Below are 16,589 nucleotides of genomic sequence, written 5' to 3'. Positions count from 1 at the left end.
CCAAAAAAAAAAAAATCAATAATATGGACTTGATCATTTCAATTATCAATCAAATTCAATCCTGCTCACCTGGTTAAATCCGTCGGGCCAGGTAATTGTCACAGCATAGTTCCCCATGGGCTTGATTTCCTCAGGTTGAATGTCTTCTGGAATATCAGCGTACTGCAGTTTTTGCTCGCCTGTCCATTCGTCCTGTTTTGGGGGGGGGGGGAAATTAAAACCCTCAAGGGCTTGAGATAATCAGCCTTAATGTCGATCAATCAATAGAAAAAAAAATGTTAATCAACCATGAAAGAAGACAGATCAATGTTCTGTTCCCACAAAAAATATATCGTTTTCTTTGATAAATGATCATATAATGTCAAAGGAAAAAAAAAAAAAACTAGATGATCAAGTAGAAACTAGCAAGTTTTGGCTGCCAGGAATCGCTCCATTTATTTATTGCTGTATCAACCAAGTCTCAATCACTAGAATCCTCTACACACCTATATGTGATGAGTCATCACAATCATGGATATGGAGGAGCTGGCTTTAATAGCCTGATTACAATTCAAAGTTTTCTACCCCTAATATTGTATCAGTAAGCTGATGTAAAATGACAATCTAATATCTTGAGGAAAATATATAGAACACCTATATTGTATCTCCCCCAGGAAAAGAATTAATGAAAAGAAAAAACTAGTAGAGGCAGATACAAATGTATGTATGAAATTGTTATATAGACAAGATACAGTCAGATGCATGCAATAATGCGCTTAGGTTGGAATTGATAGCCGGCGTTTCCAAATCATTATTCAGATTTTGTTATTAAATTTTAATATTTGAACAGCTAATAAATATGCATGAAGAAAAAACTTGTTCACATGCTGAAAATTTTGGCCAGCAATATAGAAGTCTCTAGCTCACTAGCTTTTGCCAAGAATAAAAGCAAGCTGTCATTACACGCATGACATTTCACCCAATATTTTACTGAGAGGTTTCAAGTGGCAGTTAGCACAACATTACGAAGGCATCTAATTGTCTTCTGAGATACGATTGGATAATGTAGGAATTGCATTTAGGAAATAATAGAAGGAATAAACTAAAATCAATTACGATCACTGAACATACCACACTCTGGGCAGAGCGGTCATTTCGTCTCACGGTCGCAGGATGCAAAAGGAATTCTTCATCAGAATCAGGTACCTTCACCCTGATTGCTCTGATTGTTCTATCATAAGTAACGGCTGTTGATACTGGCATTTAGAAAAGTATATTGAAAATCAGCATCCTTTTTGTAGCATGAGCTATCAAAATTGGTCTTAAGAATGAGATGGCTTTAGTATAATACCAGCACAATCATTAGAAGGTGAAATCAAAATACCTTGTTGCCGGATCTTGGCACACTGTTGCACAACACAGACCCCAAGATCCTGAAATGTCTTGGCGACTTCACCTTGAGGATCAGCCACCGCTTCAGGTATGCCACTATCTCCTGATGCCGATAGCTATCCAGATTAAAGAACAAATTTTGAAGGGATTAAAAACAAAAATCAAAATTTAGCCATAGTACACTCATAAAGGTCGTCAAGGGAACATATCATCAGACTTACAGTAGGTCTAATGGGAAGATCAAACAAGTGAGGAATTCCAAACTGCTGAACAACCTGCAATTTACACACTACTTAAATATAGTCGAATAAAAGTTTATCTTCAAAAGAGTTCTCAGGATATGCTACGTGCCTGAGAACCTGAACCTCTGCCAAATGGATAATAACGTTTTCCGTCAGCATCAAAATGGCACATGTTCTCAACCACGGCAACACAGGGCACCTTGAGTAAGAGTGGTATCTTAAAGTTAGTGTATGTCTGATCATAAGAACCTTCTGTCTGTTCTTTCATGGATTCCACAATAAGAAAAATTTACACAATGACAGTCCATTAAACTTTCATAAAAAATTTCAAACCTTCAGTTTTGAAAACATACGAACTCCTTTTGCAACATCAATGAATGCTAATTTTTGAGGCGTGGTTACAATAACAGCAGCAGATAAAGGGACCACCTGAAATTGTTTTTTATCAGGTCACCAATAATACACAATGGAATCAACTAAGCTTCACATGTAGAATGGTCAGCAGTTATGTGCTAATTGGAAAGGCTATCAACAATAATGAATGTATACTCCAAAGAAAATAACAATGGAGAATAAAGAAACAATGTAATACCAAGGAAGAAATTGTATTATAAAGAAGAAGAGTGAAGAACCTAATACACCATAGAAAAGAAAAACATAATTTCAATGAACAAGCCTGACATATTATATGGAGTTCCAAGGAAATTTAAAGTAAAAAATACAAACAAACCTGACAAAGAGTGAGTTGAATGTCACCGGTTCCGGGGGGCATGTCAATGACTAGATAATCTAACTCACCCCTACATTATTTACAGCTGATTATGATTAGAAAATGGTTACATGTTAACACTAATAATATGTAGCCACTCGTTCTATTAAAACAAGGTAAAAAATCAAATTCAGTTCAGATCATAATTGTGGAAACCACCAGCAGAATACAATAACCGTAAGTTCTAAGGCCTCGTAAGCAAAGAGGAATCAAGTAGTTATCTCTCGCTTCCTTTTTGGTTATGGAGACGGTGAATAAACTGAAAATACCATTCTCTAAATAGGTAAGCAGTATTTTAAATGTGCCTATTGGATCAGTTTTAAAAATTCAATATTTTAGGTCCAAACAAATCATCTTCGTTTCTGGTAATGCAAATGAGGAAGAAACTGATAATAACCTTGAAAAGAGTAAACTGGTATACGAAATGTAACCACTGGTTTAGTTTAAAGCATAATACTGTTGCTGTCAAACCGTCTCTTGATTAAACTAAATCAAAAGAAGTGCAGACTTTAATACTTCATAAGTTTGAACATTGGCAAAATCTCTCCTTATTTTGAACTTTTAAATATACTTGTTCGGACACGAGAGAAAACATGCAGAACATTTTGCCTATGTTTTGCTTGAAACTTCTCTTGTTTTGTTTCTTTCTTCATTAGTCTTAGGAGTAGAAATGTGATGAAATATATTAAAGAATTAAATTTACTCTAGTTCAGGGATTAAGGGGTAGTTTGATACATGCGGTATAAATATATTTTATTTACTAATATTCCTGACTTCTAATTCGTTTACCAAGAGAACAAACCATTCACTAGTAGTCAGTAGCTGGTTAATGACACCAGAAACCATTGGGCCTCGCATTATGGCACGACCTTGTCCTGCAAATCCAAAGGATACCAACTTGACTCCCAAGTATTCAGTTGGAATAATGGCTCTCGTCTCTGGGTTCTGTAGAAATTTTAGATATTCACAATCTACCGTCACTGACTGAGAAAATTTTGATGAAATGTCGAAAGGTTACCATTTCTAGCAGTCTGTTTTCAGGGGAAACCATAGTGGGCAAACTTGGTCCATAAACATCAGCATCAAAAATACCAACTCTAGCACCCATACCAGCCAAAGTATACGCCAGATTTACAGCTACAGTTGATTTCCCTACACCTCCCTGCATTAAATGTTAGCTATTTCCTTTAACAGGAAAGAAGAAGAGAACATACGGAATTTTCTGATGCGGAAAAGGGCACTAAATCAGTAGCAATCTTTTCCCCCCTCAAATGAGAAGACAATATATGACGCGTTCCATAATGTTTATGGTAGGCACCAAATTACAAACGTGTATATACATAAGCACATAAGAGGAGAGTTTACGAGATCTATGGGGTCCATTGTATTTTGTTAATTAGAAGGAGGGCCACGGAGATAGGGTAGGGGTATATAGCTGATTGTATGTATGGGGAGGATATTTTTTTTTAACTATGTTTTGCTTGGACATTCTATGTGAGAATTGGAGAGGTGGAAGCTTCCAAATCTTCCCTTATTTCCTTGTTATCTTGTTATCTTGTTCGTAAATAAAATTGCTGGGCAAAGCCTATCAGTTAACAGTTACAACATGAAATAATTTGAAGAAATTATGCACCAAACTTTTTCCAGAAAAGAAGTCAATCTTCGAAATTAATGATCTGCACTTCGATAGATATTCAAATCAAATTGAGTTGAAAAAGGATAAAAACGAGTAGCCTACCTTGCAACTAGAAACTGCCACAATGTTTGAGATTCTCTGCAACCCAGGTGGAAGTTCCCCAGCATAAATAGGCTTTGCTGGTTGTGCTGACATTGTCACTTTCACATCTTTTACCCAAGGAAGTGCTGCCACTACCTCATTCGCGCTCTGTTCAAACTGTCATGCATCGTATGTTATTACCTTTAATTATGACATTCAAGCAAATGCATAAACCGTTAGGGCTTCAGAGAAATGTTTTTTTTCTAAGAGAACTATGGAAGTTTATCAGAAACGGACAAAAATAAATATCGACTAATGAACTGCCGCACATATACAGAACAAAAATCATAAAAAGAACCACGGTGGAAGACAAAAACTCAGTTCCATTTCTAAGAAACTTGTGGTTAAAAACAAAAAGTCTACCCTTCCAAACATATGTCAGTTCTTGTTCAAACAACATGATTGGGTCATTTACCATGTCCTTGACTGGACATGCTGGTGTAGTGAGCTCTAACCGGAAAGAAACCTGTGATCCAACAAATCATTTAGTTTAATTAACAACAAGAAGACATCACAGAAAAATCTTTCAATTCCACGTTCTCAATAAACCTCTCCTAAAGCCTCATCAATTTGAAGATCTTTCACGAAACCACATGAGACAATATCTGTTCCAAAATCTGGGTCGATAATTTGCGACAACGCTTTTAGTACATCAGCCTCAACCGTCTCAGTGGACATTACAGAAGCACCAGCTACAGTTTACAGAAAACAGAATCTGTCATTTGGGTTATTACATGATTGATGAAACAGCTATTCCAGCTGATGGTTAATATTGGATAAAATGGTAACAAGAACAAATTTGATTTTAGAGAAATGCTTTGATGCTAAAACAGCCTACCCTCATACTAACATGATTGTCTGATGAATGTGACAACTTCTTTGCTTTGCTAACATGCAAATATGAGATCCTTTTACGATATAAGCATGGATATTGGTTGGTGCATAGCTGAAACGCTGCACTTCATGTAGTATGAAAGACAAGCTTCTTGCATTCTCAGTTTTATTCAAATCTCACATGTGTATTATACTACCACGATATTTATTTGTTACTCAACAAATTTAGAGTATAGGCTTTCTTTGACCCTTGATAATTCTTTACTCAGTTAAAATGCGAAGTGATGACCTTGTTTCCTTCTCTCAGCTTAAATTCGCCATTAAATATTAGGATAAATGAATCAATATTATTATTTATACACATTCTTCTATAAGTTATCTCTCCAATCTTCCATAATTACTTTTTTTTCCCTTAAAATATGTAAACCATTTTTTCTTTAATTCAACGTGGGCATAATTAGAAACTAATTCTGAAGCAATGAAGGAATGAAGTTTGAATGAAAATCTATAATTAGAAGCTTTGAGTCATAACTTGTACGTTCTTGAAATCTTAATCATTGTCTAATAAACAATTAGCAATGTACTAAACAAAAAACCGTAAAGTTAAATTAATGACGTTAAGTTTTATCTTATTGCTACTAGCACGTGCCACGTCTAATTTACAATTCTAATAAGAATCTGCCCTTCACCTATACTGCAATTTCACCGCGCAAAACAAAATTGCCAATTAATCAATTTTCTTGTCTCGGGATTCCAATACCACAACGAAATATCCAAATTCATTCAAGTAGTAATTTACGGTCTGTCGAAGGATTGGCAAAACTCGAGAAGCCTTCATACATTAAGCAATGGATATTTCGCTCTTCTACAACTGGATTTAACAAAAGAAAAGAAAAAAGATGCAATAAACTGAAAATTACCTTGAGTAGAAGCAGCATTTCTAGTGACTGAACTCGGAATGGAGCTTCCACGTAATACGGAAATGGACCTATCAATTCTTTGGTTATGAACCAACGACTTAAAAGCCGAGAGTAGCAGAGCGTTATCTGAGAATAGAATACCGAATTCAGAGAGTAAGAAGATTATTGAGCATAAGGAAATGAATTTGGATAGAAAGTTACCTGGTTTTGATTGTGCCTTGATAATCTTGAATGAGAGACATGGCGATGATGGAGTATGAAGAAGCATTTTTAGAGCGAAAGGAAGCTGAAAGGGGTCGAAGTTTCAGTGTGGATGAGGCAATTCTGAGTGAACTGCCTTCTCAACTTCCTGCTCTAGCTGTTGCCATGTAATCTTCTTCCTAATCCATCCGATTTCGCTGCAACGACGTCGTTTCACCCTTTTGCAAATTATTTATTTATTATTTGCAAATTTGTGATCATGCTCTTGTTTCCGTCTTTTCATCAGATTAGAGGCTGCATTTGTTACACGTGTCGCCATGGCGAATTTTTATCAATTCAATAATCTTAATTATCGATGTTGTGATTAAAAAACAAAACAAAACAAAACAAAAAACAGCATGTGTTTGTGCTTGGATGAGGAATTTTAGTTATTTTCCCATTTGTTCTTCAAAAAAGTTACCCTAATTTTATAAGCGTTTCAATTTTACAAAAGAAAATTACACCCAAGCTACATTAATAATGGTATAAATTAAAATTTTCATAAGATTCAACAATTTGAATAATCCCTTTAAGATCTTGTATGGGTATAATATTCACATATGTATATCACCAAGTAATATAATATTAGAGAGAAATGTTGAAATTAAATGACTTTATTATTCATAAATATGAGTAGTTTTTCTCTTCTAGGCCTTCTCTAGTTTTCACTTCTGAAGTAAAAAAAATTATAAATTTTAAATTACCTCTTATGGCTATTACAAATTACCCTCACCGACACCAAGTACAAATTGTCACATACTCTACAAAATTGGGTAATGTCACTGCAATCAGCATCCAATTTCTTAAACCCGGATAACATTGTCCGAGATATAAATGAATCACTTGATGATAGTGATCAAGAAAGAATGCCTGTACAAATAATGGCAGACCAATTACAGGAGAGAAGCAGAGATATAAGTACGAGTGAATGCTAATCTAATGCCAAAGCTTACTACAGAACCCATTTCGTGGCTTCTTGCAAGATATGATATCGGAGAAGGAGTCGACTAACTGTCCTGCCAAGCTACTAGGTTCGTTAATCAATGTTTGGATAAATGTATTGATTACCCTACGCTCTTGCTCTGATGATCTCAAACTAAACCATGTTAGAAGTTTCAATCTAAAGTCTTGTTTAATGTGACCTTCACATTCCAGCCATCGAATTATCTTTACACAATACTCGAAGTTCTCGTCCATGAAACATGAATCATTGGCCACTCGGAGTGGCGATTCATTTATCAAAGTGCTGTCACAATCATTCGTCTCTTCAATTGCGCTAGCTGCCCTTTTCCTACACAGCCCTGCGAGGGAATCAACAGCCGGTACCTCGCTATTTGGTCCACATGTCCAGACTTGAGAATCATCACTACCGTTTGATCTTGCCATGCCATTCTTCTCTATGTCATGGGAAGCAGCATCTCCATCTGCCTCAACAGCCTGCTGCAACGTGCAGCCATTAACTTCATCTCTAGAATATTCGAGAGGATGAGTTAGTTCTTCGTTCAGATCAGGTACAGAAACCACATCTAAATCAAGTCCACGAGAAATAGGAGGTAGCTGCTCTTCTTCCGGAGTTTCGGGCTTGACCGCGTTCTGCACTCCACGATAATTTGTGACATCAGCACTGCCAAGCCTCTCAAGACAACCTTCTCCTTGAGCCTTAGCAAGTTCCAGAATCTTTCCAAGATGTCGAACTTGAAATCCTGAAGATGAATAGATAATGGTTGTACTATCTGGACCCCTCTTGTGGATACTACTTTCTTCAATAGGACTTCCTTGCCTGGGGTTTGAAAGGGCTGGAGAACGGGAGTTGTTGTGAATTATTTCAACACTCTTTGTAAAACACTTGACCTCAGAGTGACCAACGTCACCATTCTCTGAATATGAAACAATTTTGAATGTGTATTCAGTGCACGGTTGTAGATTCGAAATCAAAATCCTTCTCTGAGCTCTAGGAAATATACATATAGGTTCTTTTGTGTATGCTTCTTCTCTACTCTTACTGTACCAAAGCTTGTAGCCTTTAGTCTCTTCAGATGATTCATTCGAAATTTCAACTAAAGTTATCACAATATAAGAAGACTCGATACCCTCAAAAAGAAACTTGCAAGCAGCGGGAAGTGAATCTTCTGTCAAAAATAAAATTAAAGCTAATGAGATTTATTTAGAATAGTTGGAGTGTGCTAGAAACATAATGGCCATGGACCAAACCTCTGCAATTCAGATTAGGATTGGACACTGTAGCCAGCCATTGATTTGCTTTTTCAATTGCGAGTGAGCAAAGCTTATGCACATCACCAGCAACAGTGAGCCTGCAGACAATACCACGAGCCATCTTGGCAGAAATCCCATTTACTGGACCCACTTCTGCTTCTAGCTTGGCCTTTGCATCTTGAATAATTTCGTACAGTTCCTTAAACCTTGAAGTCCTTTCAAGGAGCCTGTAACTTAAATAAATCCTATAACAGAGAACATCAACACGACGTGCATCTCTTGCTATAGCTAGTTGTTTCTTCCAACATCTGCCAGAATAGAATTCACAATTCAATCAGGCTGTACCTAAAATAATGTCAATAACTATGCAACAACACCTCTCTGAAGCTTGAGAGCGCAAAATTATGCAAAATAAGAGGATCAAAGGAAATATTGGGTGAAAAAATTACTTACTCTAGTATCCCAGAAACTTTGCCACAAGAAGCACAGCAGTAACTACCATCTAGCTGCATTAGTTGCCCAAGATCAACAACCCCCACCTTCCCATGTTGCAATGCACACTCAATATGGCAAGATAATCCACAGGAATCTCCCTGTTCAGATTCAGTAGAGCAAACCAACCAGAGACTAGGGTCCTTGTTGTCATCAAACAAGTGACAGATACAGCAAGAGCACCTCCTGCAAAATGTATCACCTACTGACAAAACAGCTCTACAGGCAGAATTTTTGCATACCCATGTACATGAGATTCCAGTATGTGGACATTGCTCAGGAGCTGTTGGCATTCGCGTCGGGTTTTCTATCTTCCTATGATGCTTCCTACTAGCAGACCGGTTATTTAAACTGGATGAAGTTTTCTTCATCTCCAGTTTGTTAACCGTTCCTCTGCTCGCCTTTGGAAGCTCGAACATTTAACTTCTAGAATGATTGGTCCGACTTCTCCTTGTTAAGACATGATCAGAATGCTCAACAAATTCATCATTCCAACCATGAATTCAGAAACCTACAGAAAAGTTCTTGACCAGTTCAATATCACCTAAAAGCTTATTTTCTCTGCAACTCTACGCATCAGGGCTATGAACGCCAAAACTCGATTGAAGAATATAAACAAGTTACAACTGGCAATACCATGACTTGCAATACTTAAAATGAAATACTACAAACCAACTATTAAGGCCTATAGAAAAACGATGTCAGTCGGGTTCCAAGAGGAACAACGACCAGAAGAGAAAAGTTTTTCCACGCACAGAAGTATTTCTTTTCCACCATTCTCTCGAAAATTACTGTTGAATAATCATGACAAACGACACATTACCTTCATCAAACAATCTCCCCCACCACTTTATATTATATGACAACAATACACAATATATAAATATATATACGGGAAGCCGCAAGCAGCGAAGTAAAGTTGAAAATAACACTAGTGAAATTTTGACAAACACATTGAGCAAATCTAGAAACCAATAATAGCCCAACAACAAGGATACTGATTATAGGGAATTAAACAGAAAAAGTACATGTATATCAACGTTACGTAATACTGAAACAATAGGAATAAAAAATTTGAAAAAAAAAAAGAAAGGAAAAAAAACTCAACCGAGAAGAAAGCTCGAAAAATAACGGATCTGCCACAGAAACAGCGCCAAAGAGCGAACGAAATCGTTTGAATGAAACGATAAAAGCAGAAGAGAAGTATTCGGAACGACGAATGGGGACGAATCTAGGGCTTCGATGCGCCGAAGCCGAAGAATTTGTTCTGAGCGAGCATGAAGCTAGGTAGATAAAGAGGAAGAAGAAGAAGGAGAGAGAGAGAGAGAGAGAGAGAGAGAAGGCGTTCGTTGGGTTGGAGAGAGGAGGAAGCTTGTACGAAATATATTCACGTTATGGGAGAGAGTGAAAAAAACGTAAAAAGAGAAGCGCGTGAACCTATTGGAATACACTTCTGGTTAGGATCGAGCAGATAAAGTACATATGCCCGCCCCTGCATTGAATCTCAATTGAATTGAGGGAGTGAACCCATTCGCGGTTTTTGGCGCGTGATATTTCACTTCATTATTAAAAATTCCAATTTATTTGCTGTTATATTTTCGCTTTAATCAAATTTGTTGGAAACCCAACGTGGAAGACAAAATAGCAGTCTGTCTGGTCATCATCAGCATCACCCTCGACGCTGCTGCACCACCTGATCAAAATCCGACCGTCCAGTCGGATGACTCGAATATTTAATCATGTTACATTAAATTAAAATAAATAAATAAATTATTTAATCCGGTTGACTTATGTTAAGGATATTTAGTAATAAATTATAGTTTACCATGTATACTATATTTGATATTTTATTATAAGGCAAATAAATATTTGCCTTATTATTATAGGTATCTTTCCATTTATTGTTATTTCCATTTATTACTATTTCCATATCCTTGTAATTCATTTGATTATAAATAAGATAACTTTCACACCATTTAGGTGGTGTGGTGGATTAATCAAACATTCACATGGTATCAGAGCCCTTTCGGTTTAACCCCTGATCCTTTCTTTTCAATGGCTTTTGAATCCTCTAATCTTCTTCTCCACCACCCCTGCTGGTTTTGACGCCGCAGGGGCAGTCTTTATGGCTACCGTAGTCGGAGCCGATTGATTACTCTTCGGCTCTACCCTATTGACCTCCAAATCACCTTTCGTCATACTCTACCTCACCTTTTTCAACCAAATCGGTTTTCCCCTTGGCCAATATAGTCTCTCTCATTTTCTTCTCAATCAACCTTCATTCTTCACATAAACCCTTTTGCAGAGATTTACCTTCGGAATCTGGGTGCCGCACTGGCCTATTCGCCAACCATGTTGCCGCAGCCCTTCCTGCCAAAATTGGCTCCTTCGCCCAATGTGGCGACTCTTCCGACTGCCCTTCTCGCCAAAATTGGCTCCTTCGCCCAATGTGGCGACTCTTTCGGCTTCAACATTGTCTTTGTCCCTTGCTCTAGGTTTCCCCTTCTACTTCTTGGGGTTAGAAATATTCTCACCAGAGCCAAGGCAGCATCGTCGCTAAGCGACAATCTCTCTTCATGGGTTAGACATATTCTCGCCGAAGCCAAGGCAGCATCGCCGCTGAGCGGCGATCCCTCTGCAATTTTTGATGGCCAAGAACCGAGTTGTTAGCATCTTCATGAAAAGTGTTTCTCAACCTCTTTGAATTTTTCAGATTCAAGCTTCACGTTCGTTTAAATCCGACGCTTAGCTTGCGGTGGGGTGTTAAGGATATTTAGTAATAAATTATAGTTTACCATGTATACTATATTTGATATTTTATTATAAGGCAAATAAATATTTGCCTTATTATTATAGGTATCTTTCCATTTATTGTTATTTCCATTTATTACTATTTCCATATCCTTGTAATTCATTTGATTATAAATAAGATAACTTTCACACCATTTAGGTGGTGTGGTGGATTAATCAAACATTCACAACTTAAATTTTTTTAGCCATAGAAAGAAGACTTGGCTTGGCATTTACAGTAACCGTCGTCTTCAATTTCTTGGCTTTTTGGTTGATTTAGGTGTGAACTTAGAAAAATCAGTGGGCGGATGGGGAAGAATAAAAATCCCCTAAATCCAAAAGTATTCTCACTTTAAATCGACCAAATGAAATGAACCCATTTATGTTTTATGTTCCACCCCACTTTCATTTGGTTCCAATTATTAGGTTTGTTTTGTTTTTATCATAATACAAGACAAAAAGAAGGTGTAAGGGGGTTAAAAGGGTAGATAGTTTGGTGGAAAGGAGGTAGGGGCATGATTGGTTGATAAAAGTGGTGAAGAACAGACAACAAGGCAATCTGAAATGAGGACATCTTTTCGGTAATATTTAGAAGAAGTAATTATGGGTTTCTTCTTGGGAATCGATGCTAAACAAAATTAAAATCAGAGGAAGGGGAATGGATTGGGTAATGAGAGGAGAGGACTGGATTGGGTTGTGTCGAGTCTTGTCATGTGTGATGGAAACTGAAAAAGAAAGGCGCATGCATACCAGAGTCACACTATATATTTTGGGATTTGGAGGAGAACAAAGTATTATTTATAAAAGTGTAAAATCTTTTCCTAATAGACACGTTTTAAAATTGTAAGACTGATGATAATACGGGTCAAAGTGGATAATATCTACTAACGATAGACTTAGGCTTTGGCTGATATAAATATTAACTGAGATCGAGATAGAATATTGATCAGCTCCTTATCAAGCACTGAACAAACCTTATCAATCAAAAGAGAGTATCAATCCAGAACTAGAAGAAGCAAGAGTTAACATATACAGAGAAAAGGCAGATACACAGCCAGAATAATTAGTAGGTTCACATTTCAGTTTAAAGAGCCAACATAATATGATATGCATTATCCACTAAGTTCATCCATTGCTTCAAGTGAATGAATACCCTGCACAAAAACAAAATACCAATTAAATTACAGATCCTATTATATATTCTGCACTTTAACAAGTCAAGCTAATTAGATATGAAACAAAGTTGAGGAATCTGCTTTTTTGCAAAGAAATCAAGAACCAGACAAACGAGAATTCGCTCGTTTTGTTATGAGCACAATGAAGATGGCTAAAGATCACAGCATGGCCGGCCAAATACATTAAAGAAACACGACTCCAGCTAAAAGGTTCTTTGGTAAAAGGTATATTGGAGACTAAAAGATAGCTTTTCTAGAACCTGAGAATGACAATGTGCATTCAGAAAAGAATCTATGTTATATGCCTGCAATGCAAGCAAATTAAAACTATTCGCATCCTCTACTTTTCTTTCTTCTATCAAAGATCTTGTGATGACGCAGAAAGATCAGAGTATAAACTTCATGCATCTGAGTATCAGACCATTCAACTTCGGGGATGGTTCTTTTTGTTAGACGAACACGACTCTCCACAATGGTATGATACTGTCCACTTTTAGCCTAAACTCTCATGGCTTCGCTTTGGGCTTCCAAAAGGCCTCATACCAATGGAGTTAGTATTCCTCACTTATAAACCCATGATCATTCCCTAAATTAGCCGATGTAAGACTTTCATCATCCAACACTTCCCCTCGAACAAAGTGCACCTCCCCTTAATCGAGGCTCGACTCTTAGTCATTTTTTACTGCCTTCCAACAAAGTGCGCCTCCCCTTAATCGAGACTCGACTCCTTTGGAGTCTTAGTCATTTTTTACTGCCTTCGAGAAGGCTTTCTTTTGGAGTTCTTTGTTCGATGTTTGAGAATTTACCAATCTATTGGCACGACTAAGTTTAGGGCATGGCTCTGATACCATGTTAGACGAACACGACTCTCCACAATGGTATGATATTGTCCACTTTGAGCCTAAGCTCCCATGGCTTTGCTTTGGCTTCCCCAAAAGGCCTCATACCAATGGAGTTAGTATTCCTCACTTATAAATCCATGATCATTCCCTAAATTAGCCGATGTGGGACTTTCATCATCCAACACTTCTAATGGTGTTTTTTTCTTTGTCCAACCAAATAGATCTTAAGGAATAGTAGTTTTAAAGTCTAGAACCATATAACTACTTCTACATTCAACTTCCTATTCCATCGCTCTCTCTAGCTCAATCTTTTTTCCCCTGACCTAAGCATCATCTTTCTGTTTGTTCTATGTCTATAGGTCTTCGATTATTTCAGCTTATTAGCAAACGCAAACGTCATCATCTTTCTGTTTGTTCTATGTCTATAGGTCTTCGATTATTTCAGCTTATTAGCAAACGCAAACGTCATTTGAAATCCACAGGTGACAAGGTCCTATTCATAATAATAAATACTTCTATAACAGTCCAACCCCATCGCTAGCTGTTATTATCTGCTTTGGCTTATTACATATTACCATCAGCCTTGCAGTTTTAAAACGCATATGCTAAATAGAGGTTTTCACACCCTTATAAGGTCTCCAACCGATGTGAGATCTCACAATCCATCCCCTTGGGGGTCCAGCATTCTCGCTAGCACTCCGCCTAGATGACTGGCTCTGATACCATTTGTAACAGCCCAACCCCACTGCTAGCCGATATTGTCCATTTTGACCCGTTACATATCGTTGTCAGCCTCACAGTTTTAAAACGCGCTGCTAGGGAGAGGTTTCCACACCCTTATAAGGAATGCTTCCCCCTCTCCAACGGATGTGAGATCTCACAACTTCATAGTCAAGAATGGATTTTGATAGTCAAAAATGGATTTTGCTAGCTAGCCCTCTGGGTTGGACATATTTTTTGGCCTAATGTGCAACAAAATCGCCTACATCACCGATGCCTTAATATCTTATAATAAGACAGGTTTTGTCATTGTATGGTTGTCCTTAATGGCTTCTGTTCTTGTTAAACTCCCTCCTTTTCAGAATCCAAATTGCAACGCCATCACCTTTTCAACCACAGAACGCCAAGTTGTTAGATCCAAAAATAGATAAAAATCCTATTCATCAATGAAGACGATTCAACAAAGGCCATCCGGTTACTTCAACGCTTAAAAATTATTGCCAAAACTAGCCAGCTGCCAATAATTAATATATTTACAAGGTGATCCAGCAGATGTTACACAAGGAGAAAGTTTCCATTCAGCAACGTCTGGAAACTATGATTTTTTCTTTTTTATATCATTATAAATTCTGGGATTCTTAGCAGAAAAGATTATATATTTAACGTCTCAAATTAGTCAAGGTGTAATCAAGAAAACCTTGAATTGGGAACGATATGAATATGGAAGGAAAATACAGATTCTGTTCAGAATTCGTGAATCAAGATAACTAGAATCCAATCCAGTTAAAAAGGAAGACATTATAAACCAATATCATCGTCCCGTTTCTGCAGAACTTAATCCAGAGACAATGCTTTCAACGCCACAATCACAGAGCAGTTATCAAAATTAGATAAAAAGTCTCATTCACATGTACCTATCCCTATCCAATCCAGAGTTACTCCTAAATTTTTAATTCTAACAGTGGAATTCGCCGTAAAAGATGCAGAGAGCAGAATATTGAAGAAACCCGAACCTCTTACGAAGAAGACCGACGCCCTTCACACACTGGGCTCTCGTTGAAACTCTTGGACGGATACTTAGCGGTGATCACCCCAACCTCGAAGACCAAATCCTCGCCGGTGGACCTAATACCAGTAATCGACCACCACTGGAACAAAGCACGAACTCGAATCCCGTCGAGATTGTGGATTCGACCCTTTGCAATCTTACCAGTGACAACCCTAGAAAAAGAAGCCACGTAGTTGTCCGGTGGAAGCGTGAACTTGCACGAGTCGCCGAGGTCCAAAGAGAAGTCACCAGAGGTTTCATTGATGGTGTAGCTGGAGACGGCGGACGGCAGAAGGCCAAACGGAAACCCGTAATTGGCGAGGCGAGCGTGGGCAGAGGAGGGTGGCGCTTTTAGGTCATTCGAATCGGTGGATTGGGTCGAAAGAGAAACGAGAGCTGAGAAGAGGAAAAGAACGAAGATGGATTTCATGGCGAACTTCTTGTAGTTCCGATCGTCCTCGGAATCAAACCAAATGTTGTTTCAGATTTTACACATTTCTGAGATTTTTCTTTCTTTCTTCTTCTTCCGAGTTATTGACCAGTCGTGATGGATACGTCACTGTTCTCTCTTCCACAAACGATATCCCGATGGCGATGAAAAACTTTGACCTGTTAAACGACGTCGTGGCATTGAATATTTATATTCAATTATTTTCATACAAGATATTTCTCTCGTTATCTAAACAAATTGCAACATTTATTTTCAAATTTTTTTTATTTTATTTTAGTTATCGTTAAATTATCTTCTAGGTATAATTTTTTTAATTTATTTTATTTTAGTCTATTAATTAAACTTGATTCTTTTTACATTGACTTTAACGTTCGGCTATGCAACGATCTAAACCCATCGCAGACATATATTGTGTTATTTGAGTTTTTCTTAAGATTTTTAAACGGGTCTGTGAGATGTTTCCACGCATTCATAAAAAAATGTCCAAGCTAGTGTCCTTGTTGGTATCGCTTTATATCCATTCCCTTCAGGAATCAGCATCCTCTTGCACACCGCCTAGTGTCTCAGTGTCTTCGTTGGTATCGCTCTGAGTCCTCTCCCTTCGGAGAACAGCATCCTCTCGCATACTGCCCAGTGTTTGGCTCTGATACCACATCTATAGGTGGTTTTGATACCACATGTATCGGAGAGGGGAACAAATCATT

At 37.6% G+C, this 16,589-nt stretch overlaps 3 protein-coding genes across 3 annotated transcripts in view; all 3 read right to left on the bottom strand.

Moving 5' to 3' along the window:
• Positions 1–6,305, bottom strand: part of LOC111485160 (fe-S cluster assembly factor HCF101, chloroplastic-like) — a 7,906-nt gene extending 1,601 nt beyond the window's left edge. The window contains exons 1-14 of the mRNA XM_023131908.1: positions 6,115–6,305; positions 5,914–6,039; positions 4,709–4,851; positions 4,575–4,625; positions 4,121–4,276; positions 3,401–3,544; positions 3,185–3,327; positions 2,344–2,413; positions 1,947–2,042; positions 1,723–1,812; positions 1,593–1,646; positions 1,364–1,487; positions 1,111–1,235; positions 70–192 (exon numbers count right to left, since the gene is read on the bottom strand). Coding sequence (XP_022987676.1) covers positions 70–192; positions 1,111–1,235; positions 1,364–1,487; positions 1,593–1,646; positions 1,723–1,812; positions 1,947–2,042; positions 2,344–2,413; positions 3,185–3,327; positions 3,401–3,544; positions 4,121–4,276; positions 4,575–4,625; positions 4,709–4,851; positions 5,914–6,039; positions 6,115–6,181 — 1,512 coding nt within the window. The 5' untranslated portion in view covers positions 6,182–6,305. The remainder of the gene's footprint in view (positions 1–69; positions 193–1,110; positions 1,236–1,363; positions 1,488–1,592; positions 1,647–1,722; positions 1,813–1,946; positions 2,043–2,343; positions 2,414–3,184; positions 3,328–3,400; positions 3,545–4,120; positions 4,277–4,574; positions 4,626–4,708; positions 4,852–5,913; positions 6,040–6,114) is intronic.
• Positions 6,306–6,749: 444 nt separating this feature from the next.
• Positions 6,750–10,202, bottom strand: LOC111485140 (VIN3-like protein 1). The gene is made up of 4 exons (XM_023131880.1): positions 9,968–10,202; positions 8,821–9,370; positions 8,365–8,675; positions 6,750–8,282 (listed from the first exon to the last, which is right to left on the bottom strand). Exons 2-4 carry the CDS (start codon positions 9,276–9,278, stop codon positions 7,090–7,092), a joined length of 1,962 nt encoding a protein of 653 aa, XP_022987648.1. The 5' UTR covers positions 9,279–9,370; positions 9,968–10,202; the 3' UTR covers positions 6,750–7,089.
• A 2,379-nt stretch (positions 10,203–12,581) lies between these two features.
• On the bottom strand, positions 12,582–16,018 carry LOC111485298. Its single transcript, XM_023132124.1, has 2 exons — positions 15,400–16,018; positions 12,582–12,803 (listed from the first exon to the last, which is right to left on the bottom strand). The coding sequence occupies exon 1, from the start codon at positions 15,862–15,864 to the stop codon at positions 15,403–15,405; it is 462 nt and encodes a 153-aa protein (XP_022987892.1). The 5' UTR covers positions 15,865–16,018; the 3' UTR covers positions 12,582–12,803; positions 15,400–15,402.
• Positions 16,019–16,589: the final 571 nt, after the last annotated feature.

The sequence above is a fragment of the Cucurbita maxima genome, unplaced genomic scaffold (assembly GCF_002738345.1).
Source record: "Cucurbita maxima cultivar Rimu unplaced genomic scaffold, Cmax_1.0 Cma_Scf00010, whole genome shotgun sequence".
In the NCBI taxonomy this organism is placed as follows: domain Eukaryota; kingdom Viridiplantae; phylum Streptophyta; class Magnoliopsida; order Cucurbitales; family Cucurbitaceae; genus Cucurbita; species Cucurbita maxima.
The sequence above is the reverse complement of the archived record's forward strand: the minus strand, read 5'-3'. Positions and strand labels throughout refer to the sequence as shown.